Source organism: Scomber japonicus, chromosome 15, assembly GCF_027409825.1.
Source record: "Scomber japonicus isolate fScoJap1 chromosome 15, fScoJap1.pri, whole genome shotgun sequence".
Classification (NCBI taxonomy): Eukaryota; Metazoa; Chordata; class Actinopteri; order Scombriformes; family Scombridae; genus Scomber; species Scomber japonicus.
In genome coordinates this window covers 17,885,643-17,912,947 of record NC_070592.1, presented here as the reverse complement: position 1 = coordinate 17,912,947, position 27,305 = coordinate 17,885,643, and the positions used below count along the sequence as shown (strand labels likewise).

The 27,305-nt window shown below is 41.0% G+C and overlaps 1 protein-coding gene across 2 annotated transcripts in view; it reads left to right on the top strand.

Moving 5' to 3' along the window:
- The window catches only part of elmo1 (engulfment and cell motility 1 (ced-12 homolog, C. elegans)), a 101,049-nt gene extending 74,264 nt beyond the window's left edge, over nt 1-26,785 (top strand). For both annotated transcript variants that reach the window (XM_053334872.1, XM_053334871.1), the window contains exons 17-22: nt 14,283-14,446; nt 17,315-17,427; nt 21,891-21,998; nt 22,347-22,429; nt 24,660-24,737; nt 26,049-26,785. In XM_053334872.1, the coding sequence (XP_053190847.1) occupies nt 14,283-14,446; nt 17,315-17,427; nt 21,891-21,998; nt 22,347-22,429; nt 24,660-24,737; nt 26,049-26,249 (747 nt within the window). In that variant the 3' untranslated portion in view covers nt 26,250-26,785. The remainder of the gene's footprint in view (nt 1-14,282; nt 14,447-17,314; nt 17,428-21,890; nt 21,999-22,346; nt 22,430-24,659; nt 24,738-26,048) is intronic.
- The last annotated feature ends 520 nt before the right edge of the window (nt 26,786-27,305 follow it).

Here is a 27,305-nt window from a genome sequence, read left to right as displayed (position 1 = left end):
GCATACACATCTCAGGGGGGCTTTTTATATTCAGCTTTTTTCTGCATTGTTTTTCTTTTCCTCTGACGTGAAGCATTAGCTGCCTCCATTGGCTGAGCCACTGATTAGGCTCTACATCTTCATTTGGAGCTCATTGGGGTCTGGATGAAGATTAAAAACTTCCTGTGAGCTGGCTATTGTTCAGTCGCCTCACACAGTAAATGTGTGTGTTAGCGCTGCCAGACTCTGATAGTAATGAGGTGTTTATGACAAATATTGTATGTTGTGTATTCAATTGGGCATCAGTTGTAGCAGTCAACAGATGCTGCGCGCCTTTTCCCTGATTTGTTAAACAAATTATGATTATCTTGCGGTGTCCAACACCAAACGCAGCTACACAAGCCACAAGCCTCTCTGTTTCCCTGCCACTGCTTACACAGTGATTTGTTGTGGTCCACTTCTCTGGCTTTGATCAGCACTGAAATATTGCCGAATGAATGAGATAAACTCACCACTACTTTTGTTCGGTAGGTCCCTGTACGTGCATATATTGTTCTGCATGAAGGTGGCAATTTCTAATTCAGCCTCCAGTTTCCCCTTAGTAACATTTTTGTAGAAGTGATGCTGGAGTTGCATCATCATCAGTTGAATGATGGAAGACAGCAGTAATGGCTTCATAGACCAGACTGACTGCCATTAAGAACAGAAGTTGGTGCTCGGCTGCCAGATTGTGAATGAAGTCTGTCTCTCAAATTTCACACATGGAGGAAATTAAATGAAAAAGATGTTGTTGTGTCTTTGTACAGCATTTTTGAGCATCTATGAATGAACAAATGTAACACTGCAGTCAAGATAAAAAACCGTGAAACCCAGTCATCCTCAGTCCTCAGCACTCACCTGTGTTTTTACATTTGTCACTCACTAAAAACACCTGTATGGGTAGTGGAATAACTTCTCAGCATGATGATATTTTTGGTTTTAATGAAATTAAGTTTTAGGTGTGACCCTGGAGAGTTTCTGTGTCAGCCTGCTAATTGAAATATTGTAATAATGAACTGAAACCTTGTGTTATTTAGTGATAATCAAACTAGGCTTGGCTTGACTTCTACATCTGATGTTCAGCTCTACTTTTAGTTTTACTAGGGGGAGAATTCAACACACACACACACACACACACACACACACACTCACACACACACACACACCTCTCTAAGGAAGCGATCCTATTATCCAGTCCCATCTTTCACGCTCCCCCCTTGAAGCCGAGAGTCACTTTCGATTGAGTTGGGATAGATGATGCTTCCCTTCCCTCTCCTTCATCCCTCCCCGACCTCATCTTTCATCACACGGTACCTTGGGAGTTAGAAATTCAGCAGCAGCTTGTCGATAGTAAGACTGTTTGGTCTCAAGGGCTTCCTATCAGCTAAACGGTGCGTGTGGAGCTCTGTGCTTTCAACCACGAACGCTGAGTCTCAGTTTGGATCCACTATGAACTTGGAAACACTCTCGAGACATCTGTCCCTCTGATGAAATCTGAAAGTTGTCATTGTCGTACCCAATTCTGTCAGCAATAAAGTGAGTTGTTTATGTGTAACTGAAATAGTCATGTACTGCATATTTAAGGAAAAAAATCAAATGTCTAGATGATTTATAAGAGGAAGACGGTCCAAAAATGCACACTTGGAAAGTTTAATGAAAATCCCACTGAATCCTGAGAAAGAAGATTAGTTTAACTGTTTTAGATGGCCAATAAGTGAATCATTAAATGACAGGAAAGGAGACAATATATACTGTAGATCACAAGAATGAACCGTGACGTATGAGTCAAACTGAATATGTGCGTGTATTTTAAATATGAGAAGGATTTGATTAAATTCTTCAGATTTGTTTGGATCACAGAAAAGATGGTGATAAATAGTTTACATTTGCAAAAGAGCATGACCAATAATGTCACCCTGAAAGATACCATGACCAATGACCTAATGGTCAAGAACTGTTTGGATAAATATATGTAGACACCCAGAAGTTCAAGATGGGTTGAGATAAAAAAAATAGAGTTTTTATCAGTTGCTACTCAAATGATTGTTACAATGACATTCACAAATATGCTTTGATGTTTGATAATCTCTTCTGCATAAATTCCTGCATTTATCTAATGAGTGACAACATTACTGGAGAAACAATCCAGACATATTTATTTAGTTTAATCAACTAATCGTTAGTCAAAGAAATCCTGTGATTACAAGAAGAGTTAAACCATTTGTCAACTCTAGCACTGCTTTCTGAATCAAGAAGTTGATCCTGACTGTGTTGTAACTAAAATATATGCATGTTGCCAGTCAATTTCTCATGTACATACAGTATTATGTAGATATATCCTCTTTAGGGTGCGTAGGTGGATAATAAGCTGTGTCAAGTATAATTCTGAGGGCGTCCACTTCAAAACAAGGCTAGCATACGGCTAAATTTCCCTTCGGCTCCTACAGCAGCAGCCAGACACTGACAGCACTGAGCCTTCTGACGTTTGGAATACTAAAACACCTTGTTCAGGTTTTATCAATGTTTTTGGATGTGCGTGGTGCTGTGGCCTGCGCATGTGTGAGTTTTTGGTGAACGCTGATAGCTCTTTCAGCAGCTGGCTCTTCATGGTTGACTAAGCACCCCCCCCATACACACACACACACACACAGACACACAGAAACACACACAGGGTCTTACATGTTTATGCTCATTTGAAACAATGGATTAAATGAAGCTTATAAACACTGTAGCACCCACGCACACTATTGTAGAGCTTCTATACATTATGTCTGGTTTGCTCTTTGAATGATGCATTTAGTAAAAGACAAAAAGAACAAGAGGTGTGTGCATGTGTGTGTGTTTTAATGGAGGCAAGTCTGATGCTCCCAGGGCACAGTTACGACTGTCAGGCAACCGTTTCCCCTGTTTCCATAGTAACCCCTGCTGCGCTGCACTATTCCATCTCCGTTTCGGTAAGATGGAGCCATTTCTCCGCTGCATGTATACACAGTTATGTTTATGTGCTTGTGTGTGTGAGCATCTATCAGAAACTGTTGTCTTGTCCCTCTGCCTGTCGTCTCTTCATCCAAACATCTGTGATGAGAGCTTCTCCTCCTCCTCCTTTTCCCCACCAGAGGAAAAAAAGAAGCCTCCATTTCTTTTTGCTCAGGCTCTTGGAAAAAAAATCCCTCACTGATGTAGAGGCTTGCAGCCACTCACGATACCCCTCCTCCTTCTTCTCCTTTTCTCTCATCCCTCCCTCTGTCCCCCCCTCCCCCTTCCGTCTAAACCTCTCTCTCTCTCTCTCACTCTCTCTCTCTCCACTCATATCCCACCGCCACCCCCCCTACACACACATACTTATCATGTGATCCACTTGCTGCAGCACTATTGGCGTCTCTGATCATGGCGTGTATCCAATCAGGGCATAAGCCTGGAGATCAACATAAGTGAAGCAGAGCAGCCTGGCTGATGCTCTTAGAGTCACAGAGGGAGGGAGGAAGGCAGATAGAGAGGCATACGTAAATAATATAGTAGAGAGAAGAGGGAGTATGTGAGAGGGGAAGCAGGGAGTTTTTTTATTTTTGTATTTAAAGAGAATACAATAAAAGTGGGGAAAACTGAAGTAACAAAGAAAGGAGGAACAGAAGGAAGAAAAGCAAAAGGAGGAGACGCACAAGCCGTGTTATCAGACGTGTCTTCCCTCATCGTGGCTAACGTGAAAGCTGACTGTCCACACACCGCTAGACTGCTTCCAAGGAGCCATCTGCTCCCTCCATCCATCTTTCCATCCATCCCTGTCTCCCGCAGGGCACTGCTAAAAACTCCTTCTCTGGCAAAAGCACAAGGATTCATCAGTCACTGTGGAGAGTATCACACCACACTTGGAACCATGGAGGTGACATGTAAGTACTGAGAATTGAACGAGAAAGAAAGGGGAGAAAGCGAGCGGTTTTCAATTAGCATGGATGGATGGAGCGAGGGGAGGTGGTAGTAAGGGAGGAAGAGGGACTGTTTGTGTTGTTGCCTGGCTGCAGAGGAGGAGGAGGGAGGGAGGGAGGAGGATGGAGAGAGGAAGGAAAAGATAAGAAAGAGCAGGGGGAGATAGAGAAGATGGGATAGGGGATGAGCGGAAGAGAAAGAGGAGGGACAGATGGGGCCGTGAGGAGTCGGCGAGGCGTAAGCAGGTTAGGCAAGGACCCAGAGCACAGCCTTTTCATTAGGACACACACAGTCAGTCACAACATAATCTGCTAGATTATTTCACCCTCTCTTACAAACACATACCCCATATTCATCCCCCCCCCCCCCCCCCCCCCCCGTCACACTTCAGGCATCATCTGTATTCCAGTGTACAGTGTGTGAGTGTGGTGGGGGGTTGGGCTTTGTTGTGAATGGGATTACTCCACATCACCAACACCCACCGTTTTGTCACCAGAGGAATTCAATGCCACTACTACTGCTCTCCTCTACTCCACACTGTGTCTCTCAGCCTTGGATGAGCTTCAACCAGTGTTTTAGCCAGAGGGGTTTGACACAGGGATTAGAGCTAGGTCAGCCTCAGACTGTAGAGCAGAGTCTGTGAAATGCTGCCAGTACCTGATCTCATTTGTTTTGGACAGTGCACACTGCCATGGCATCCACTTATTGTCCTTTTCTGCATGGTTTTGTGGTAAGGACCTATGCCTCGACCGCTGGGTGACCTACCGTGGTGATGATTAGTACTGAAACATTGAGTCAATTGACAGTTGCTTAAATGACAGCAATTTTGTTACTAGATTATTCGTTAAAGTCTTTCATCCAGTAAAAACAGCCTCTCCAATGTAAGGTATATCTAGCGTTCTCTTATTTAAATCATTCTGTGTTGAATATCTTTTAGTCTGTTCTATTGTTCAGTCAAAACAACCAATTTGAACATGACGATTTGGGTCCTTCTGCTAATTTCCTGACATTATACAGGCTAAACAATTAATCTGTAAAACTCAGGACAGATACATCAATAATTAAAATAATTGTTAGCCCTACCAAAGCCTGATAATCAGATTGTCATTATGGCAACAGTTCAGAGGTCTATCCCTGTTACAATGTTCTCTGAAGTTAAATCTCTGAATCTACCGTTGTTGTTAGTCTGTATCAATGTCCTGCATTTAAAAAGTGCCCTTAGGCAAGAGAACTTGAACCTGGTCCCCTATTATTGGAAGTAACGTTGGATGAGCACTTTAGCTAAATAAATCAGGCATAGATGTAAAGCAAAACCCTTTTATTATTGGTGTTTGACATTTCTGTTCTGGACCGGCGTGATACAGAGGAGAGTCGATAATCTGCTTTGTTCAGCCATGTTGAAGACTGACCTGCCCCATGTGGGATTATTCACATGGCAATCCTCAAAAGCTCTGGCAGCAGCTGAGAGACCCTCCCTCCCTCAGCAACCCTCACAGACCACTTGGTGTTCAGCCAAAATTTCAAAATATTTTAAGCTCTGCGTTTAGCTATTACTTCAGCTTTATTTAAGGCTGCTGACCGCAAATCAATTAAGGACGCTTAATGCAAATCAATGCAAATGATTTCTAGCTCTGCTCTTTAGCGACTGGAGAGTTCCTCCACTTTGCCAATAGGTTAAAATGAATGCATACATGAATAATGAAATGGGTGCTGGTGCATCCAGTCAGAACTGATGTGACAATATAATGTGAGTGCAGGTGCCTAAGGTTTTGGGTGGATGCCATGTTTGGATTTCAGGAAGCATCTTGGGACAGTTGGTAAAAGCGCTGCACACACTGCCATATGCCAACAACTGTGACTGCTGCTGTCGTGCCTCGCATGAAACGGCACATCTATAACATGTTTCAGGACACAGTAAACCAGCTCCTCCCCCACTTCTTTTCTCCAGCCACAGGGACCTGCTGTTTTCTTATTTCATACTGGTTTTATTTACCTCTCCAGCTGTCTAAATCTGTCTATACCTCTTTCCTTCCCACTCTCCTTCAATTCCTCCTAGCGTTACCTTTTTGTCTTTCTCTTCCCCTCCCTCTGGAGGTCTCACTCTCCCTCTCGTTCTCTCGACCCCCTCTCTTCTCTCCCCTCCTCCCCCCTTCCACCTCTTTCTTCTTCCACCCCTATTGTTGAAATCAGACAGGCTATTTATATCTTTCTGCATGGCTGCCTCACCTCCCACTCCCTCAACAAGGTTTTGCTTTATTGTTTTTGCACGTGTATTTGCACACTCGGACAGTGTGTGAATGTGTGTTTGTGAATGTGGAGCAATGAACTGGTGTGTGTCTGTTTGTCAGTGAGCCCTCCTAGGGAAGTATAATGAGTTAGTCTTTGTTTATGTTTTTTTTCCTTCTTCTCGTGGTTTGTATATGAGAAAGTGGGAAATCTTAGCCGTGGTTCTATGCAGGGACTTCTGTACATTAGTCTTTCGTGTGTGCATGTGTTCCTAAGGAAGGGAAATAGGGGGATGAGAATACCATAGCTGAGTTCTCTAATCAGACCAGAGAGATCAACAAACATTAGCATCAAACCATCAGAGTTGCACGAGAGAAGATGCAGAGCTAACATTTTGTTTTGTTGTGTCAAGATAATGACACCACTCATTTAATCTCTGCAGCAGCTCATTGTAAATCAGCTGGGGAAAAGAAAAGCAAACTAAGACATTTCCTGTCTTTTGGTTTAGTTAGATATTTGCCTATTATTCTTTATGTGTGTTTGTTTATTAGAGAGCCAGTACATGCATAGAGGTTGTTAGTGGGCTCTTATGCATCACATACCGCATGTGTGTGTAATATTTTTTCTACACAGCAGTCAACACAGTACCGTATGTACTTTGGATTCCTTGCAGACAATGATAAGTTGATCTCCACAAAGGCTTACTTATGTGTGGGTGTGTCATATTGTGGATACATGCTGGGATACGGCTGTCTCATATAATAATCCAGTTTTGATGGATTCGGAGTCTGAGTTTAATTTGAAGCACTTTATCTGTTTGCGTGGGGGTGAGCTCAATGGCCTAAAAGGGTGCTGTTTGCATTTTTATGGAGCACTTGTGTGACTTAATTTTAAAAAACAACTTTAATAAGATCAAGAAATGTATTTTTGCAGAGTTCTTCCACTCAGCTATGATGCATTATAGCAAAGATAGGACTGGTCCCTGATGAAAGTGGTGCCATATAATGAAATAATACCTGTTTTGATGTCCTTGAATAGATGTTTAATTACAGCCAATTAACTTTACAGCGTTTGGCTTTCATCAGCAGTTATTGATAGACTAACAGTAAGTGGAGATGTCCCAGGCGTCTTTTCTCTCCAGTCATCCATATGGGTTATGCTTCATGTCACGTGGAGCTGGTAGTTGAAAAAGAGCTTCTCTGACAGTTTGTCTCAGCCTGCAGAGCGGCCCTCTAAATATGGCAACATCAGCCAGCAGCAACAGCCGGCACCGACCCTGCATCACTCATGCAGAAGGAAGAACAGGGATGATCTCCAGATGTGTTTTGTGTGTGTGCGTACATGGGAATATTGTGAATTTACATTGAGTAGTCTCTTGTAGATTTGTTTTGTGTCTGTTAACGCTTGTTCATAATGCATAATGCTTCTGTGTGTGTGTGTGTGTGTGTGTGTGTGTGTGTGTGTGTGTGTGTGTGTGTGTGTGTGTGTGTGTGTGTGTGTGTGTGTGTTTGAAGGAATAAATGAGTGTATGTACAGTTTAAGTGTGTACATTGAAAGCATGTTTATCCATCTTGCGTACAATACAGTATGCGCTGCTCCCTGTGGTACAGTAACACTGTCAAACAGTTCCCTAAGGCATTCACAGAGAGAGAAAAGCTTTTTTTTACCGCTTTTTAAAGTTACATTTTCCCCTTACCACTCTATTTTATTGAAATACCCAGATATAGTGCCTCCTTACATTTGAGCCATGGGGGGTGGATACATAATTGAAATTTTAATGGATGAAAGTAGTGCCTCTCCACTCAGTTGCTCTCAGCAGATTTTACATAGAGCCATGACAGAGTTGTCAGAGTCAAACCACTGTAGAAAAGCTGAATATATTGAATATAATCTGATAGTCGGCTGTACAGCATTCTCTTGCTTTTCACCCTCTCTGAAAATAGCACATTGACTGTTTCTTTTTAGGCATTTCATACCATAGAGAAGGAACAGAAAGCAACCAAAATGTACTGCATATCAAGGTTTTGGCAATATGAAGTGAAATTAAACCATCACTAATGCCACAATCAACTACAGCTATGATGGTTAGCCAATTGATTAGTTGCCAACTATTAAATTCAATTAAATCCCTACTATTTTAATAAGTGAGTGAGAGCATTTCCAAATTCTCCTCATATATGAATATTTCCTGGTTTCTTTAGTTTTCTATGATAGTAAACTGGATATCTTGGGTTTGTGGACTTGCAAAACAAGACATTTGAGGAAGTCATCTTGGTACTGTATTTGGGAAAGAGACATTTTATGGACCCAACAACTAATGGATTAATCGAGAAAAAAATTATCAGATTAATCGATAATGAGAACAATTATTAGTTGCAGTCCTACACATTATTTTCATATCTAATAGCCCATTTATTTTCTTAATTGTAAATTTGCCTGTTAAAGATCAAAATTGAATGAAACATGCCAAGTATATTTTTTGCGTGAAGGTGATGCATTTTAATATATCCAACAGTCCAAAACCCAAAAAAGTATTAGTTTACAATTAAATGTAAGTTTAAAATGTGAATGTGTTTACGGTTTTAAAATTCTATTTACACTTTAAAAAAAATAGTTGTTGATTAATTTTCTGTTGAACTGTTAATCATTTAGTCAACTAATCATTTCAGTTCTAATCAGCACTATATCACCACCATTCATGATGCCTGTTACATCATCCATAAAGGTTTTTATTACAATCCAAATAGGGATAAAGGCCGCCCCTGTGTCATCGCCTTAATGTCATTTCTTCCAATGTTCTCTTACAAATGCCGTGTCCGTCACCATCACTTAGGTTTCACGCAGAGCAGCAAAGGCTGTTGTTTCAGCATTAGCTTTTTGTAGTCCCAGCCAGTGGGAAGCATTTGAAGCACTGTACTGACCAAAGCGACACCATGGTGTGTGTGTGTGTGCTGCCAGATGGAGGTCTGTGTTTTGTTGTGCCTCCTGAAACGTCCTCTCACACATAAGGCGGGGGTGACAGAGAGTAAGAACCAGCACAGTTGGCATTGTTTGCAAAGATTAGTGTCAGTACCTCTTCATTAACAGAAAGCAGAAGTAAAGCATATCAGAGTGCACAGTCAGACTCTTCTTTAATTTAGCTACTCATTGATTTGATGTGATTTTTATTGTATCAGAATGTATGATGATAACTTTAATAGTAATTTAACAGTGGCAGAAGCTTTGGTATAAAAGTCATACAATTTTAACTACCGCTTTTTCATTTTTTCATTCCTGCCTGCTTCTAAAACATATTTTTGCATTTTTATTCAATGCATTTTTATCAGCTTCTAAATTTAATAAGACCGCCACCAGCTGTGCCTCTCTGTACAGCATGATAAGAGACACGCATCCTTTCATGTCCATCTCTGTGGCAGTGTTTTATTTTTAATGACATCATGGTCAACTTTGAAGGAGATAATTATTAACTGAACATAGGACATGATGGCAGGGAAGGAAAATGTAATTACTATTTCAATAACAAGCATGGATTCCCTGTATTCTGCTCCTCATTAAAGGTGAACATGTATATATTTCTGTGCGGACACTTCCTTTGCGTATGTGTGCCAGCACGCACGTGTTACTTCAAGTCCTTAAGTGCAGAAACACACTTTCGGCTATGGTCCCATTATCGCCACGTGAGATTGCCTTTTGATTGCTTTCAGGGAGTATCAGCAAAGTCATTATTTTGTGATTACTGCTGTATTATATGCCCAACAAAGTGTCTCTCTAGTACGATCTCCAGATTTCCCACCAAGGCTTGAATGGCAGTTGAGTATTTGACTGACAGCTGGTAAATGATGTCATTAGCATCCTCTTAGGTAAATGAAGCAGTGGCGACAGTCGATTGGTCGGCGAGAGGGGACGGTAATTTGTAACGGCCGATGCATCGTCAATGATGGATAGCGGGGTGACTCCGTGAGAGGAACTGGCCAAACTGTCCTGTATGAGCAGAGACTGAGCAAAGAGAGGAAGAGCAGAGGAGTCAGTGTGGCCAACTCTTCATTACGTGTACTAGATGGCTCATGAGACGACGTTTAATTACTTTTGCTGACACTTGCTCTGCTGTCTAACTTTCCTTCGAAGGAGCTACAGAAAAGAATGATGGCCTGTTGTCTGGAAGAGATTAGACATCATGAGCAGGAACGACAGAAATAAAGGTGGACTAGACGGAACCGATAAATCTTGGATCAACAGTTTGACTAAATGGAAGATCATGTGGTTTTTAAAAGAGACGACATGAAAAGAGTCAGCGATAAATTTATCCTGCAAAGTTTGTTCCAGCGCTGACGTCATCTCACCTCTACCAAGGTGCTCTCTGAGCAATCAGCGCATGAAAAAGAAGGATGATGCTAAAATATTCATAATGCCCTCCCCCTATGCCCTGTTGTGAAAGGACCATGTGTTCGTATTAAATGTGATGAATATTCGCAGTGTTAATTAGCATGAGTGCTGCCACATGGGCCAACAGAATTGTTTTCCTGCTGGAGACATGACTGCAAACAAGGCATATTAATGAACATTCCCTGGGGACAGCTCTGCTGAAACACCAGGGCTGGATGGCAGTAGCTCTCTAGAGATCGGAGTAGATTGGAAAGCAAGCTGCAGGTGACAGTGAGATCCTCCTTAAAAAGCTGGGCATGCTGGAATCATACCCAAAAATATGGGCTTCAGATAACAATTTGAGGGGTTGTTTTTGTTTACAATCTGCAATCTTTAGAGATAACCTAAAACTGAGGTCATGAAAACTCAGTTTTTGTTGCATTGTGAGATTTCCTTTCCTTTCAAACAGCTCCTTATGGAAAGAACGTTTGTTCTAGACACACTGACAGACCATTTATAATCTTAATGGGAACATAAATTAATTTAAAGCTTAATTATCAGGATTATAGGAGTGTGTATGTGTGTGAAAATGTGTAATGGGCAAGTCTGTGAGGTTGTGATTAAAAGTAGTGATGAATCCGTCATAGCATGATTGCAAGCTGTGGCTTCATCCATTTGTCTGCACATTTTTCATTTCAGAGGAGGTGGAGGAGAAGGAGGAAGAGGGGACACTGGGGTGAAGTGGTGAGGCTGAAAAGTCGGTCCTCAGGGGTTGTAAATCTGCCGTTAGCTGGACACCTGTGTCTCCCCATGAAAATATGGTGTATGTATTAAAGGGAAGCACAGACAGAGAGAAAATACAGAAAAACAGCTTTCCCTAAAACTACAAGCGAGAGCCATCATGAGTATGTTCCTCGCTGAAGGAAGGTTGGACAGATGTGTTTATGGATGAATAAACAAATGGAAAGAAGGATGAGAGTTGATGGAAAACACAAATGAAGAAGCAATTTTCTCCTCATAACTGTGTATCACAAGTCTACATCCCAACTCAAAGTCTCTGCACACACTCCCCTATAACTTGTCTTGACCACCATCAAGGGAAAGTGTCACCTCCGCCCTCTAGTGGTTGCCTTTTTATGTTGCCGTCTACATTTTGGCAATTATGTTACGCTACTAAAACACAGCTAACATCTAAAAATATAGGAACAGAGCTGAGGTGGGTTTTTTTTCATAATGAAATCATAAATTATTCAGATCTTTTTAATCTTACAGCAACACTTGCTCAATATATTAAAGCAGTCCTCTTAAGTTTTTTTGCTCACTCCCTTATGTCTCCAAAAGAGAGCTCTGCATAAAAACGTATCTTTTTTACACTGTGATAATGCAGTCACTTATCTACAGTAAAGCCATTTATCCCAGCTAATTATAGCTTTGTACTGGCCCAGAACAGCACTTCTTTTTAGAAATCCTGATCTCAACTTCTGTCTGCCTCTGTCAGAGAGGATTTAAAAAATGTACTTGTGCTGAGTCACTGATGCTCTCTATCAACTGTAATGCCAGTTACTGTAGATGTGGATCAGACTGGAGGAGACTTCCTGTACACTTGTGCAGTTCTGTGTCTGAGCTTAGTCAATACAATTCTCACAAATGGTACACAGACAGCAGCTGTGGACCCTGCAACTAATTCTTGAAATAACAGAAGCTAGTGAATCAAATGTCTTTTCATATCTGCTATCTAATTGCACTAAAGCTCATTTCAGAACCAAACTGTAACATTGAATTGATGCTGAAAGGCGTTCCCATACTTGCTGCTCCAAATAATTTTCCATAGTCCTCTTTTCTGTTGTCACCTCCTTTCGTGCATGTGTTTATTTTCCAAGGTCAACTTGTGAACATTTCTTATAAAACACACTTACTTTTTCCTGTCTTTTAAACAGTGTGAGCTGATTGTTGCCTTCAGGGCTCATCAGATCTAGACAGAAATGGATTCATTCGTTTTCAGGTCATTCTCACTGTAGCACTGTCTTCCACCAGATCTGCCTTCACCTCTGTCATCTTGACTTTTTCTGGGGTTTTTTGGTGCTGGGTCTGGCTTTATGCTGTTCACATTTCACATATAGCAACTTCAAATCGTATACTTTTAAAGCACTCACCCCTGGCTTATTGTGACTAGAGAGAGTCCAGAGGTTAGCAAGTTGATGAGTAATCGCCTTGCAGTAAACACAAACAGCAAGAACTGCATTACATAAGACTACGTTCGGTATCTTGGTTCACTGGCTTTTGGCAAGGTTGTTATGGAACAGGAGCCCAGGTGAAACAAAATAGTACAGAACAGAAATATAAGGACACATCTCACATACATACACACAGAGCACCATCCTAACCTCTTCTTACAGTCGACATATTGTAAGGAAGTGAGCTTACAGAGTGTGGAAATACTTGGAAAATCAAAAAGAACAGAGGGGAAGTCAATTTATTTCTTTCTGTCACCTCCGTTTTGATCCCGTGAATCAGCATCTCTAGGCCCAGAGGTGGCTGCTAACAAGGCTGATCCATAATCAGGGTTGCATGTCACGTCTACCATAGCTCTGCCTGCAGTAACTGGAACAGCGCTGCTCAGTTTGGCTGCAGAAATGTTAGGTCAGGTTAATTTTTATAGCCTTGTATCACAGACAGTGCCTGAGCTGGATTTACAGGCCCACATCAACCCAAGCTCGGCACATTAGGAATTATGTCCACTCTTAGTCCTCTGTGTGTTGGCTTGAATACCTTCACAAGTAGAGAATCTACTGTATCTTTGACTGATACTAGTGTTAATATGCTAATTATGCAGAATGCAAATAAATCGTCAGAGTGCAAAAGCTAAGTGAAAGCAGCTGTCATTGAGGATTTCAGTGTTGGATTCGGTTTGGGAGTTCAGGCTAATTTTCTGGATGATCAAGTGTTTTATATTTAAGATTTCTGGCAGGATGAGAAGATTTTATACTCTGGAACGAATCACTTTATCCACTGTTTAAGAGCAGTGAAGTGCTGCCATAAAGTAGCTCAGCTCAAACTTGAGTTTAATGTCATTCCACATTTAAGAAGTTTAAATAAGGTTCAGTCCAGCTTCAGGGTTTTTGTTTGATCATTGTGTTTGATCCTTAAAGAACCTGAGCTCACCTGAAAGAAATACAAGGCAACGTACCTTAAAAGCTGTTTCTACTCTTGCTGGAGTTGGTATGTGGACAAAGGAGAAATCTGTGTGCAGACTTAAATGATCACCTCACAGTAATGCATATACAGTACTCTACTGTACATGCATGATTTGTTATGTGTTGTTGGTAAGAGCTCTGCTACTGTTACATTCACTGATCATAAAGACACCTCAAGTGGGATTGATGAGTTGGAACACGACTCATATCATGCTTCTGCACCCACAGCTAAACTAATGGTATTAAATAGCTCCGGTATTATAGGCAGAGTTCTGTCATGCATTTCACTGATGCATGATACTGGGTCTAACAGCTGACTTGCCACTGTTGAATTATTCTGCTTTGTTCGTTTCCTCTAAAGGCTCAGTGCACCAGACTGGATTACGGGCTCCAGTTCTGGAAAAAAAATCACATCATTAATCCCGTCTAATCCTTGACTTCTTGGCTGTGTTTTTGGCTGACGCACCAAAATACTGACACTTTCTAGATCCTGTATGGATCCTGCATGCACACAGGCGCATCTCACCTGGCCTCTCTTTGCCTCTCTCTCTTCTGCAGGTAATGCAGGTGGTGAGGGAGCAGATCATGCGAGCACTGACTCTCAAGCCTAATTCCCTGGACCAGTTCAAGAGTCGCCTGCAGAACCTGAGCTACACAGAGATCCTGAAGATACGTCAGTCGGAGAGGATGAATCAGGAAGACTTCCAGTCCCGCCCCATCCTGTGAGTTAGCCAATCAGTGACCAGTATGATGATATTGTGCATGCAGGACATTTGTGATAAAACAAAAATCCAGAAATGCACCTGCACACACCTTTCAAAGGTTTATACTGACTGAAGGGTCTCACAGGACCTTGTTGGGCAGGTGACAAAATGCTGAACTTAATGTGAATAATACCTCCAAAAACGTTACTCATGCATTCTGTAGCATGCTTTGTAGCCTCAGGCAAGCTACAATGTGGAAACTCTGACTACAATGAGGTATAAAACATTTCTGCTGCATCAGAGCAATTGCATTTGATTCCATGTCTCTGCACACCAAAGGAAAAAGAGTGATATTCCTGTTGTTAATTGCAAATTTCTTGAAACTACATGTTCAAGTCGAAGACTCAAATGAGGACATAATTTGCACCTACCAAAAAAAAGCTGTGGTCATTAACATGAGGCTTAATTGCTTCTTGTTTTTTTTCTTTTCCTTCTTTCCATTTGTCAACCAAATGCCAACTATTGGCCTAAAGCAGGTTGTAACTCTGTTCCCCTCCTGTGATTGAAAATATGTATTCAATTCAAATTCTCTGCAAATGGCATTCCCAGTGAATACTCCATTAATGACCCTCCAGCTCATTAAGCATGGTGAGCTGGTGTGTAATAGATCATTCATTGACTGATCATGGATGCAGGCCCTCTAATGGAGAACATTGTTTTGTCCTGCCTGTATTTAATGGAGTAGCTAGCACTATTGAAAAATCGTTTCCCCAGGAGAGCTTGTCCCTTTGAACAGTAATCGATGCCAAGCCAAGGGCTTATTGAATCGATATTAGAAGGGTAGAGACCAAACTTTAGCAGCCAATTAATTCTTGTGGAGAAAGCAGAACAAAAGTAAACGAAGTTGCTGACAAATTTACCTGAAAACAGTTGTTCAACTACTGCTAATAGTTTTTAATTCAAGGCTCACTTTTTCTTGTTTAGAGTTTATTTTAATTATATTTAGAATTGGCTTAAAGACGCATTTATATCATATTAACTAATAATTAAAATTGTTTCCTGTATCCTTACAAACAAATAAGGCATGTACTACCCACAGCTGAATGCAACAAATTCACACCAAATGTCTTGCTGTTGTCGAAAGGTATTTCAGGATAAATAGGGAATGAGTAATTGAAACTGGATAAGACAATGAAAATGAAAAAGCACAGTTTAACATTTCATCACAGAATTACTGTTGGGAAGCACTGAACGTCACAGACTGATTAGTCTCTCTCCAGCAGCGTGAGACTACCCGAAGATGGAATTTTCCTCTAATCAATACAGCACCGTCATGACTTGTAAACATAATGAGCTGAGTGTGTCAGACCACAGATTTAAAGGAGCTACATTTACCTGCTACAATTGCTGCCAGTTGTCTGCTAGTAACTATTATAGTGAGTAGTTCGTAGACATTTACAGAAGATGAAGATGGGCCATTATGGCTTCATATCAAAGCTTATTTTATGCTGTTATTTTGCTTAGGTAGTAAAAAGCTTTTTTTTCTCCTCTTTGTAATGTATTGTATTGTACATTATGTAGGATTGTTTTATATTTATAAGTTGCTTATGCCAAAAAATATAAACAGCATCACATAAAAAAAAAATCATGAAGCAGGTTGATTCAGAACTGCTGAGGATACACTTATGAGAAAATGTTAATGCAGAATTTAATTTTAAAGCATTCCCCAGAAAATCACAATGGAAAAATGGCTCAACTTAATTCATTATTGATTCTCTTTTCCACCTGTGCTTAGCAATATTTTACTGATATACCATGTCGGCACTGTACATTTCCACAAGGCTGGGTTTTTGTGCCACCTTTACATCAGAGGGCCTCACTTCTTTCATCCTTTGAACAGCTGATACCAACCTGAGTCCCTCCTTTCATAGAGGTCCACCAGTGCAACACCTCAGCACTTAAATCCAATTGTCTGTGATTTTCTGCATATGGCGGAAAGAATCGTTTCAAATTGAAATAGGAGCTATTTTCTAAGAAGACTGCGTAGTCAGAAGTTATCTAAAACTCTCAGACAAAAGAAGTCTCACCTGTGTCAAGCTCAGTCAGAAGGCTGATGCATGAGCAGAGCTATCATCATCCATCCCTCCTGCAGTGAGCCACGCCTTCCCCACTAGCTGTTCTTTTAAAGGTGTCAGAGTGAATGTCCAACCACAGATCAATGTAATGACTGCAGTCACTGATGAAGCAAACTCACAGACAGGCAGAGAGACAGATGAAGGGGAACAAGAAGTGGATGCAGCCTGAAGGAGACGAGGAAGAGAAAGGAAGGACAAAAATATGATCAAGAGGACCAGCACAGGGAATATAAAAGAAAATGTTGGAGATGCATCGCTTTTATGTGTGTAGAATGTGGAAGCCTGCGTATTTCTTGAAGGGAAAAAGAATAAAGAGGTAAATTGAAAGAGAAAGGACTCGACTATAATGGAGAGAAATAAAAGATGGGGAGCAGCGCTGCTCTGGCAGATAATATACATAATTCATGTTGACTAGTGCTGTGTGCTTGGCATTCATATGCAACACAGACATACATGTAGATGCATGAATAAATGACAGCAATCCAAGCAGGAGTTGGACCAGTGTGCACGCATGTGTATATCAGTGTGTTTTGGTGTGCTCTCTGTTCCCTCCTGACAGTCATAATCCAGGGGATTTTGTCAGTCAGATGAATATTGCATGCAGCTAGAGAACCTGTGGAAATGTAATAGAATTCACTTGCAAGTAGTAGAGCATCTTGTGCCTACTTGCCAGATTGGAAGGGTGTGGTTTACAGGATTCTGATATTTCTCTTGAACTAGTTCCGTGTGTGTCTACCTGTTTTTTTTTAAGGGAGCTGAGGGAGAAGATCCAGCCAGAGATCATGGAGCTGATCAAACAACAGAGACTCAACAGGTTGTGTGAGGGAACCTGCTTCAGGAAAATCAGTAGTCGCAGGAGGCAAGGTGAGACACACATTCACACACTCGCACATCACAGCTCCTTTAGCTTTGTCCACAAGAAGCATTTCATTTCTTCTCTCTCTCTCTCTGCCTGTTTGTTCTTCATCCCACCCTTTCAGCATACATGGCCTTATTCCCTTTGTGTTATGAAAATCAGGTTACATTTTATCACAGCAGATACTGTTGTGGATTCGCTGACAAGATCCCTCATTCAAGTTTTCCTGACTATCTCAGACTTTGAGACAGAGACATATACAGAAGCCATATGTTGCCACTTTCATTCAATCGCATACAGAAGCATAGCAGAAGTCTTTTTGTCTCAAGATGCACAAACACTCACCCTCCTTTTACCCCTGCACACCCAGATATGCAAAGAAATACAAAGATGCATACATGCATACTGACAAAAGCAGTTTAAACACACATTTATGCACACTCAGGATAACATGTAAAAAAGGATTTGAGAAAAGTAATGGAAACAATAACAAAAGAAGGCTGCTGGAGTGTGTAGTGAAAATGATAAAGCAGTTTATTTTTCTGCTTTGAGATAACAGGCGGCAACTGTTTTGTGTCTACATGAACCCCAAAAGCTTCAACACTTAAGGTATATTTAAACTGCTTACATTTAAGATGGTAAAGCATTCATCTGTGGCAGCATTTTAAGCTACATTGTTAGGAGGCAAAAAATGTGTGCATACCAACTTGAAATGCACATATTTAGACACATTTGAACTCTCCTTTGATTTAATTTATGGTATATATTGATGATATTCCTTTCCATTGAGTCAGCAGAAGAGGGAGAGAATAGGATAGAAAATGAAAACCCAGCAGTCAGTTCAGATAGGAGTGTGTTGGAATCATTTAGCCTAATATCGTGTTTCACAGTCACTGCCGAGAGAGAGAGAGGGGAGGGGTCTAGCAGTGGTAGCGTTTTAGCCTATATAATAATGCTCTTCAGTCAAAGAGGATTTAATCTTCACTCTTCTGTCCTCCCTCTTGCACTTTTCTTCACCTCGCTCTGTCACTTTCCTTCCTGGCTACACATGGAAACACGTAAAAATACATTTTTTTAAAAAGTGACATGCTCAGGTTCCGGGTTTGGTTTTGCCGCCATTGTATTACTGTCATCAGCTGCCCTACAGCAACTGTACTTCCAGTAAGTCAATCAAATCGAGTAAAACTTGGAGGATTGTCCCCACAGACACCGATGTGTTCTGGCATTTTAAAGCCTGATCAAGATTTGTCTTGGCAGCTGTCGTCCAGATTTAGTTTAGATTCTACTTTGTTGTCATTGTGCAGAGTACGGGCATAAAGCCTATGAAATGCAGTTAGCATCCAACCAGAAATGCAAAAATACTGTGTTATTTACAAATGAGTGCAAGAAAGTGAGTTTTGCAGCATAAATGAGTCTACATCTTGCAGTATGTACAGTGATGGACAGTGCAGAGTTGCAATGTATAAATATTACATGTAAATATTTTAAATATACAGCAAGGAAGTGGACAGAGTTAGAGAATAGTTTATATGAACAGCATGAACAGCATACGTACATTTGGTTAAGTATGCAAGGTGTAAACAACATATGCATAGTTGTTTGTATGTACAGGAAGATTATTTAATCAGTGTAGGGGTTCAGACTGTGCATGAATAGTGTAAATACATGTTCATCAAAGTACTGTAAACAGTGCAGTAATGAGTGCAATGATGCTATAGATGCTGTTGAAGCTGGACTGGCTTAAAAAAAATAAAAAATTGAGAAGAGACATAGGAGTGAGGGGGAAAAAGAGTAGCAAAGATCTTGCAGGACAGATGGAAAGCATCACCCAGATTGAGTATCTGATCATCGTTGCTGATTTTTGTTTGTCGAGCTTTTACGTAGCAGCTTTCTGTAAATAGTCTCACATTACTGTATTATGGTTCTGAAGGCTTGTCAAAGGAATCAAGGATCATGGACAAGTGCAGATATTGACAAGCACCAGCTGAACGCAGAAACAAAGCCATGAACCTGTCAGAATGCACAGACCTGCATGCTGCTCTATATAAAGCAGTTTGCAAGCCCCACTGGATTTGATTTAGCCCACTAGCCTGTAGGGTTACACCAGCTTTAATCTACTCCAACAGCACACTGTTTATAGGCGAGTCCCCTGACTGCTACAAGCTAGCTGTACATTGGTTTTGAGGACATTTGAAGTAGCATGCTGTTTGCCCACAAAACTCTTGCCTTATCTGCCATCCTTTCACCCCTGACCTTTCCCTTAACCCAACCCTAACCCTTTCATGGTTTCCCTTGTATTTTTCTCTTTTTGCATCCCTCTCCCTCCCTCCATCCCCTCATCTCAATTTCCCTTCACACATACACGTTTCTCCTTGCCTCCATCACTTCTCTCAGCCTTTTTTTTTAATGCTGCCACTCACAATATAAACCCAGGCATTGACACTGTGAAGCACACTTTGTCTTGCAGACCTCAGGCAAGCTGGGCAATAATAGAACAGGCCTTATAGCAAGCTTCATTTTAATTTAGTGTTAACATGAAAAGAGAGGGTGCTGCATACATGACACTGAAACTTTCACAATCCTTCTACTCTTGGAAATGTTAACTCTGTCTTTTTTACATACATAAAAAGTTCTCCCCTCCTCCCTCTCTCCTCTCCCACTCAGCTTCTTGAACGACTATTTCAAAGTCCTTCAGCCTGCAGGGACTGAAGTACCTACATCAAATATTAATTTAGCTGACTTCAGTGCAGATGACTCCTCTTTCTACCTTCCAAAGTGCCAGTCTACCCATTACAAGGGGATGTTTCTCTATAAAAGCCTAGGTTGATGGTGTTTTGAAGAAATAGTACTACCTGTTCAATCTTTTAAGTGCAGGTCACTAGCAGATAATGGCATGTCTTGGGACTTGGGGAAGTGCAACTTGGGTAAATGCTGCACTAAAGCAGAATATATCATTCACACATCTTACAACGGTTGAATCAAACGAAGAGACTGATATAGTTTTAAGTGATACAAGAATGAAATCTAAGATGGATTTACAACATCTTCAGCCAAAGGAGAACATATGCGCTTGTATACACACACATGCGCGTACACACACACACACACATTTGACAGTTGATAGCATTTTCTCCCCAAACCTCCTCCTCTCATCACAGCCGCCACACACATCTCGATCTGCTCCCCGTGGACCGGTGCCACTCTGCACCAGCATGGCACCGCCAACTGTCTATTTTCAGCAATTAGGATTTGGACTGTGCCACCCATGCACACACCAGCCAGACCTCCGCAGTCTGTTTGTTCCCGCTGACTGCCAGCTCAGCTCGGTGTCCACCTTGGCAGGGAACCACTTAAGAACACCAGTCTAGCTACAGAGAGGCTGGCGATGGAGGCAGTGACCAGAACTTTACACACACAGCTGGTAGTTACAGGCCTCCGCTGCTGGAGGATTACTCATGTCATCAGCCCAGAGAAAAACACTCTCAACCTGAAACTGTGTATTCATAAAGTGACAGCAATGTCTCACTTCAATTCTGTGCCACCTTAAACAATGTTACCTTTTTAAAGGAATAAAAAACAGAAAAAAGAAAGAGAAAATATACTAAAAACTATAAACTGTTTGCATAAAATAAAAATAATTGAACCATGACACAGGATAAACACATTGCCAACAAAAAACAAATGAATGTAACTCATGTTCAAAGTGATCTGACTGCTTTTAGTCAAGCTACTAAAACATTTTGACACCAAGCTGCCTTTAAATGTCGGCTATGTGTGTAATAAAAGTATTCAAAGGGCTTCTTAGTGCTTTCCTGCTTGATTGACTGATATTTTTCCCATGGTCCAATAGAATGCCACTGACTACAACATTCAAATTGACCATAGAGCAGTGCCAAACATCTTTGGCACTGTCTCAACAACAAGCTTCATGTACCTGTAATTAATTAGTGTTCAGGTGTCACTTCTTTATATTTCAGAGACGGTGGTCTGAAATATATTCCTTTTTGTTGTTTGACTACATTGTAAATAGTCTTAATGATTTCATTTAAAACTTCTTTTAAAAGCAAATGTTCAGTCACATGGAGCCTTGTTAGAGAAAACAATATATCAAGGTGGAGCAGGTTGAAGTTACCTTTGTCTCATTTGAGCCAGAAAAACTTTTTTTTTCTTTTTTGCTCTTCATCTGGAGTGTTTATTGTTGTTGAATCATTGTTAAAATGATGAAGGCTAACTGTCTGTTTTATTGCCCTTGAAGAGCCCTCCCTCATACAGAGCATCATGGCCCATCTGTGGATGTTCCTCAAGGCTGTCTTTTTTTTCCCTTTTTTTTTGTCACAGATTTTTTTGCTGGGCTAATTTTCTCTCCTGTCGATGACTCATGTAATCCCATATGATGTCTTACACCAGCCACTGACTTCTTTCATAACTCATCTAAATCTGTCTCTTTCTTTGTCTTGGTGTTTTCTTTCAGATAAGTTTTGGTATTGTCGACTGTCTCCGAACCATAAAGTCCTGCACTATGGAGACCTGGAGGAGAGCCCTCAGGGCGAGGTGCCCCACGACTCTTTACAGGACAAATGTAAGTATTAGGTTTTTACCTACTAATGCAACACAGTGTTTGTTTTAGTAGCACACAATATTTATTAGAATATGCATTTTCTAAAAGTCTACAACAAGTCTACACATAACCCCAATAACTGTCTCAACAGTGACACACAACTGTCATTTATACACTGACTGTTGGCTTCAAGAATCAGTATTAACATCAGTTTTACTTGCACAGCAACACATTTGATTGGATTTTAACTTTTAGTCACTTCAATAAACCAGCCACTGTTTGGGATGACACAGTTTTCACAGGGATGTTTTCATTGTTGTTGTTGTTGTTGTTGTTGTTGTTATGAACTAACCCCTGTCCTCTCTGCAGTGCCTGTGGCTGATATCAAAGCTGTTATCACCGGCAAAGACTGTCCTCACATGAAGGAGAAGGGAGCCCTGAAGCAAAACAAGGTGTGTGTCGGTGTGTGTGTGTGTGTGTGTGTGTGTGTGTGCACATGCGTATGTACATGTGCACACGCTTATGTACATGTGCATACGTGTGGGTGGGTCGGTGTGTATCCATCTAGGCAAGAGAACTTGTTTCTATGTGTGTGAGAGTTGCATAACATGATTTCAGTTACATAATTTATGCTTTGGGAAATAAAACAATAACTTGCATCTCGTGCTCGCCACAGGAGAGACAAATCTATCGGTAGCATCGTGTGGAAATAAATCACAGAATAGTCCTTTAGCTGCACACACAAACTACACAAGAGCCACCAAGAACTTGCTGACATGTTTTCTTTGCTCTGGCCCTTCCTCTCCCGTGCTTTGCCTCTGCAAACCTTCACCCCCCACACCCACGGGACTCTGATATATTGGATCTAGGATAAATAGCCTTGAAGACAAAGGAGCACGCCTCCTCCCCGCTTTGTCTCCTTTATTACCTTGTCGATAAGCGCAGGTCTAGGAGAATGACCTAAGGGGGGTCTGTGGGCTGTCTAGCGGGCCTGTCCCAGCCTTGTGAATGAAAACACAAGCACATTTCATTACTCACTGTTACAATGCCAGCCAAAGTCACCTCTACAGGGTTTACAGCAGAGCCAGCCTGAGGACCATTTGTGGGACACTGAGAACAGAGGTGGGAAGGGTGAAAACGCAAGCAAAGTTTTAAGACTGTCTCCAAAAAATCACAAAGATGTATTAAGTTCTCAGGTATTGTCATTATTCCCCAACATTCATCATCATTTTCCAGATCTAATATATCTCCCATAAGTTTCTACTCAGGGCACATTTGTCTTGTTTGACAGATTCATCGCCTCAAGATGTGCATATTATTCAGAAAACAGGGGCACTGACCTGGAAGCTCAGTTTGCCTGTTATCTGAGCTGCATTTAACATCTCATTAGTGAGCTGCATCCCTCAGCTTTATGTAAATACAGAGAGAATCGTACAGATGACTGGAGGATATATGATTAAAGTGGTTGATGGCATGCTCTGCTATATTTACTGATCTTCATGCAATTTGTAATTTGTGTGGAGAACCCCCTGAATCTAAAGAACCAGCTCAGATTTGTGCAGTTATATTAAAATAAGGGGAAGATTGAATTAACCAAGATTTTATTGAAATCTCAATGATACATGAAGCTCCACAATAAGCAGCATTTAATTAATTCATGAAACAAAACACAGCCGTAAGAGGAGTGAACAATGAACTTCATATCTGTTTTATAACATTAAATGGTCTTTAATGTCTTTATAGTCATCAATCTGAACTGCTAATGTATTGCGATGAATGCACGCTTTTGATTTACAAAATGTAGATTTGGCTGCACTTATCTTTGGACTCTATGGAGATCTCAGTTTTATGTGTATACTCTTTTGTTTTGATGCAACCTTTTGTCTCTTTTTTTAGGTTTTTCCATCTCTATAACCTCATTAGAGGTATTAAATCCCTTAACAGCATTACATTTATAAGGCTTTCAATAAAGAGTGTATACAGAGCAAATAGATACCCATTTTTACTTGAATTACTGCTGTACCCTTTGTTTTGGTATTTCATAACTTATATTATATTTCCATTTCAGCATGAAAACACCTTTTCTTTCTCAATGCCTCCTGATCTGAGACAAATCCAACCACCGATCTGCATTTTTTTTAACCTCTCTCTCACACAATGCACCTCAGGCTGCAGCCTCACTTTCCGATTGTGTAATTATACCTGCCGCCTTAGCAAATCAGATGCTAATTTCACGCAGATCGCAAGCATGCATTTAATGACTTGCTTTCATGTATACAAATCTGGCTCTCTATGTCCCTGTTCTGCCCTTGTACAGCATTCAATTAATCTTCCACAGCAGACAACAGTGAATTTTGAAAGGAACACCCCTCAATCCCCAATTTTTTTTGATATCTATTATCTAAAGGCAACCCAGGTATTTCTCTCTCTGTGTTCTCTCTCACTGGTGCTTGATGGGTTGATGTAACAGATGGTGACGAGACGTGAGGAGGAGAGGTAGATTGCATTGGTATGGCAGCCTTGTGCTGTAAATCTCACCTTTTTTAATCCGTCTTTTTCTCCTTGCACCCTTTTTTTCTTCTTCTTTTACCTCTTACCATCCCACCGTCTCCTTCTCTGTCTCTGTACCATTTTCTCTTCCTCACCTCTCCCTCTCTGTCCTTCACTCTGTCCTCTCTCCAGGAGGTGTTAGAGCTGGCCTTCTCTGTCCTCTACGAGTCCGACGAGTATTTAAACTTTATTGCTCCTGACAAGCATGAGGTAAGCCAACAGTACCCAGCCCTGATGTTGACAGTGTCAGACAAATGCACATGTGTGAAGGCACAAAGAGAAAGTTGTTCCATTAGTGTATAAATATAGTATTAATGCAATTGTAGAAGTCACATATTCTACCTCTCTTTGGTAAATGAATTCACTCAGCTTTACCAGGCTAAAATGGGCTAAGAATTGATTCCCTGAAAACTTAATGCCCACCCACCCCTACACAAAGAGGATGTTGGGGTGCCAGAGTGAACTGACATGAGCGAATCAGCAGAGTAATAGTGACATGGGTCGGAGTAGGATGGCCATGATGCATGACTGGATATTACTAGTCAGCTGGTAGAGGCACATCTGATGAAAGGGTCATCAGTGATTGTGAAGCATGAATGAAGCAACTGATGCTAATTAGCTAAGGCAACCTTGACCTCAATGCCTGAACCTAACGCTAAACTCCTTTTAAGTAAAACAGCATCCATGTAAAGTTACAGACCTTGAATATATAATTATTAATCATTTTTGTTGACCAAGCACTTGGTCTCAGCTATGTAGAAAAACACTGGTTTAAAAGGAAAAGGTTAAAAGTCTGTAATTTGAATGATCAGCATTCAGATACCAAACATACTTGTAATCAAGAGTGTGATATGCATAAAATCCTCCATCACAGTATATGTAATTTTATATACATACAGTACTGTAAACATGTTGTTATACTTTTTCTAGAAAATAAGTAAGAAGCTGTTAGTAGATAAAATATATGGCATATGCAGCTAATGAATACTTGACAAATGAACACAATGATGCAAAAATCCAATAAATCCAATAAGAATCCAATATTGCCATAAAACAGTCCTGCTCATTGATTTGTAGCATTGCCCACAATGGCCTAATACACTCAGTGATATTGGGTTAGGGTTATACATTTATGGTATGCTTAATGTGCTTATTTCAAGGATAGCAAATAACTTCAGAAGCTTCTGGTATAATATTACACAGATTGTTTTTCCTTTTTTGACGCAGACGTTGGTATTTAGGACAAGTGAGAAGGAAGTGTCCCTGCTGTGTTTTTCCTGAGTCACAGTGTACACACACACACACACACACACACAGACACTTGTTCGTTAGCTGCTTTTATGTCTGTGTGTCTGTATAACAGGTGCAATCTTTGTGCTGTTGGTGGTTTCCTTTCTTTAAAACGTATGAGTCAGAAAACAAAGCTTATTTAAGATTTTAGAAGTTTTGTGTTTCAGACTTTCTTTGTGCCAATAATGGTTTGTTTTAATTTTGGATCTAACTCTGTTGCTTCCTCTGCAGTACTGCGTGTGGACAGATGGTCTAAACGCCCTCCTGGGTAAAGAGATGACCAGCGATTACACCAAATCTGACATGGACACCCTGCTCTCCATGGAGATGAAACTCCGCCTCTTGGATCTAGAGAACATCCAGATTCCCGAGAACCCGCCCCCAATTCCCAAAGAACCTAGCAACTATGACTTTGTTTATGACTGTAACTAGACAAACAACCCACGAGCCCGGACCCAAGCCCACCCCAGCACCTGCTGTACTCACTGGACCAATCCCCTTTCTTACAAACTACAACAAAAATGAATCTAACCAATATAACATAAAAAATGAACTGTGATTAAAAGAAAAACGGATTTATTGAGCCTTTTTCCTCTTGCTTCTCGCTAGACCTTTATAAGAGGGAAAACGGCGCATATTAATAGGCTCGTTGAACTTGAGGACTCTGGGTCTCGGGGTGCAGCTCTTCACACAGTACTTGCAGAGTCATCAGGTTGCCACAGAGAAGAGAAACCAGGAAGTATTTGTTTGGCCCGCCGTTGGTCATTCTGTGTCTTCTTCCTCGCTCTCCTCCTGTGTCTGAAAACTCACTTAACTTCTTCTTCTCGGCCAATGCGCCAGCTGTCAGTTTGCTTGAAGATTGTTGTAGAGAAATGCTTAGAAAATTCTATTTGATTCAGCTTCCTTGTTGTCCTTTTTATGTTTATTTTATTATTTTTCCTCAGGGCTATTGTGTGGGGAGGGATAAGTGCAGGGGTCGGGGAGGGGCGGGGGCGGTGATTTTTATGTTATGTTGTCAACTTCCCAGCGGTATTTCCTGTCACATTCTCACTTACAGTATTTGTGGCAGCTAAATGTTTCCCAAGAGACTGAAAAGAAGGTTGAAGTACACTTCCTGAAAATGGTCTCTTATATCCGCTCTTTCCTGCTTCACACATACTGAAGACTGTTAGAATAAGTCGATCCTCCAAAATCCAGGCACTGTACGACAGTAAACGGCCTCTCTTTTGAATATTTTAATGTTAATGTAATTATCCCACTGCTGCTTATTGCATATTGTACAACACCTACACAGTGGCTTGGCCAAAAACAACCGTAAAAGCACCATCATTGTGAAACACACACACACACACACACACACACACACACACACACACACACACACACACACATACACACACACACACACACACTTGTTTCTCCCTCATTTGAGTCTCTCTCGTTGTAATGACTGCTGTACACAACATTCCTAAGCAATATTTGAGCTTT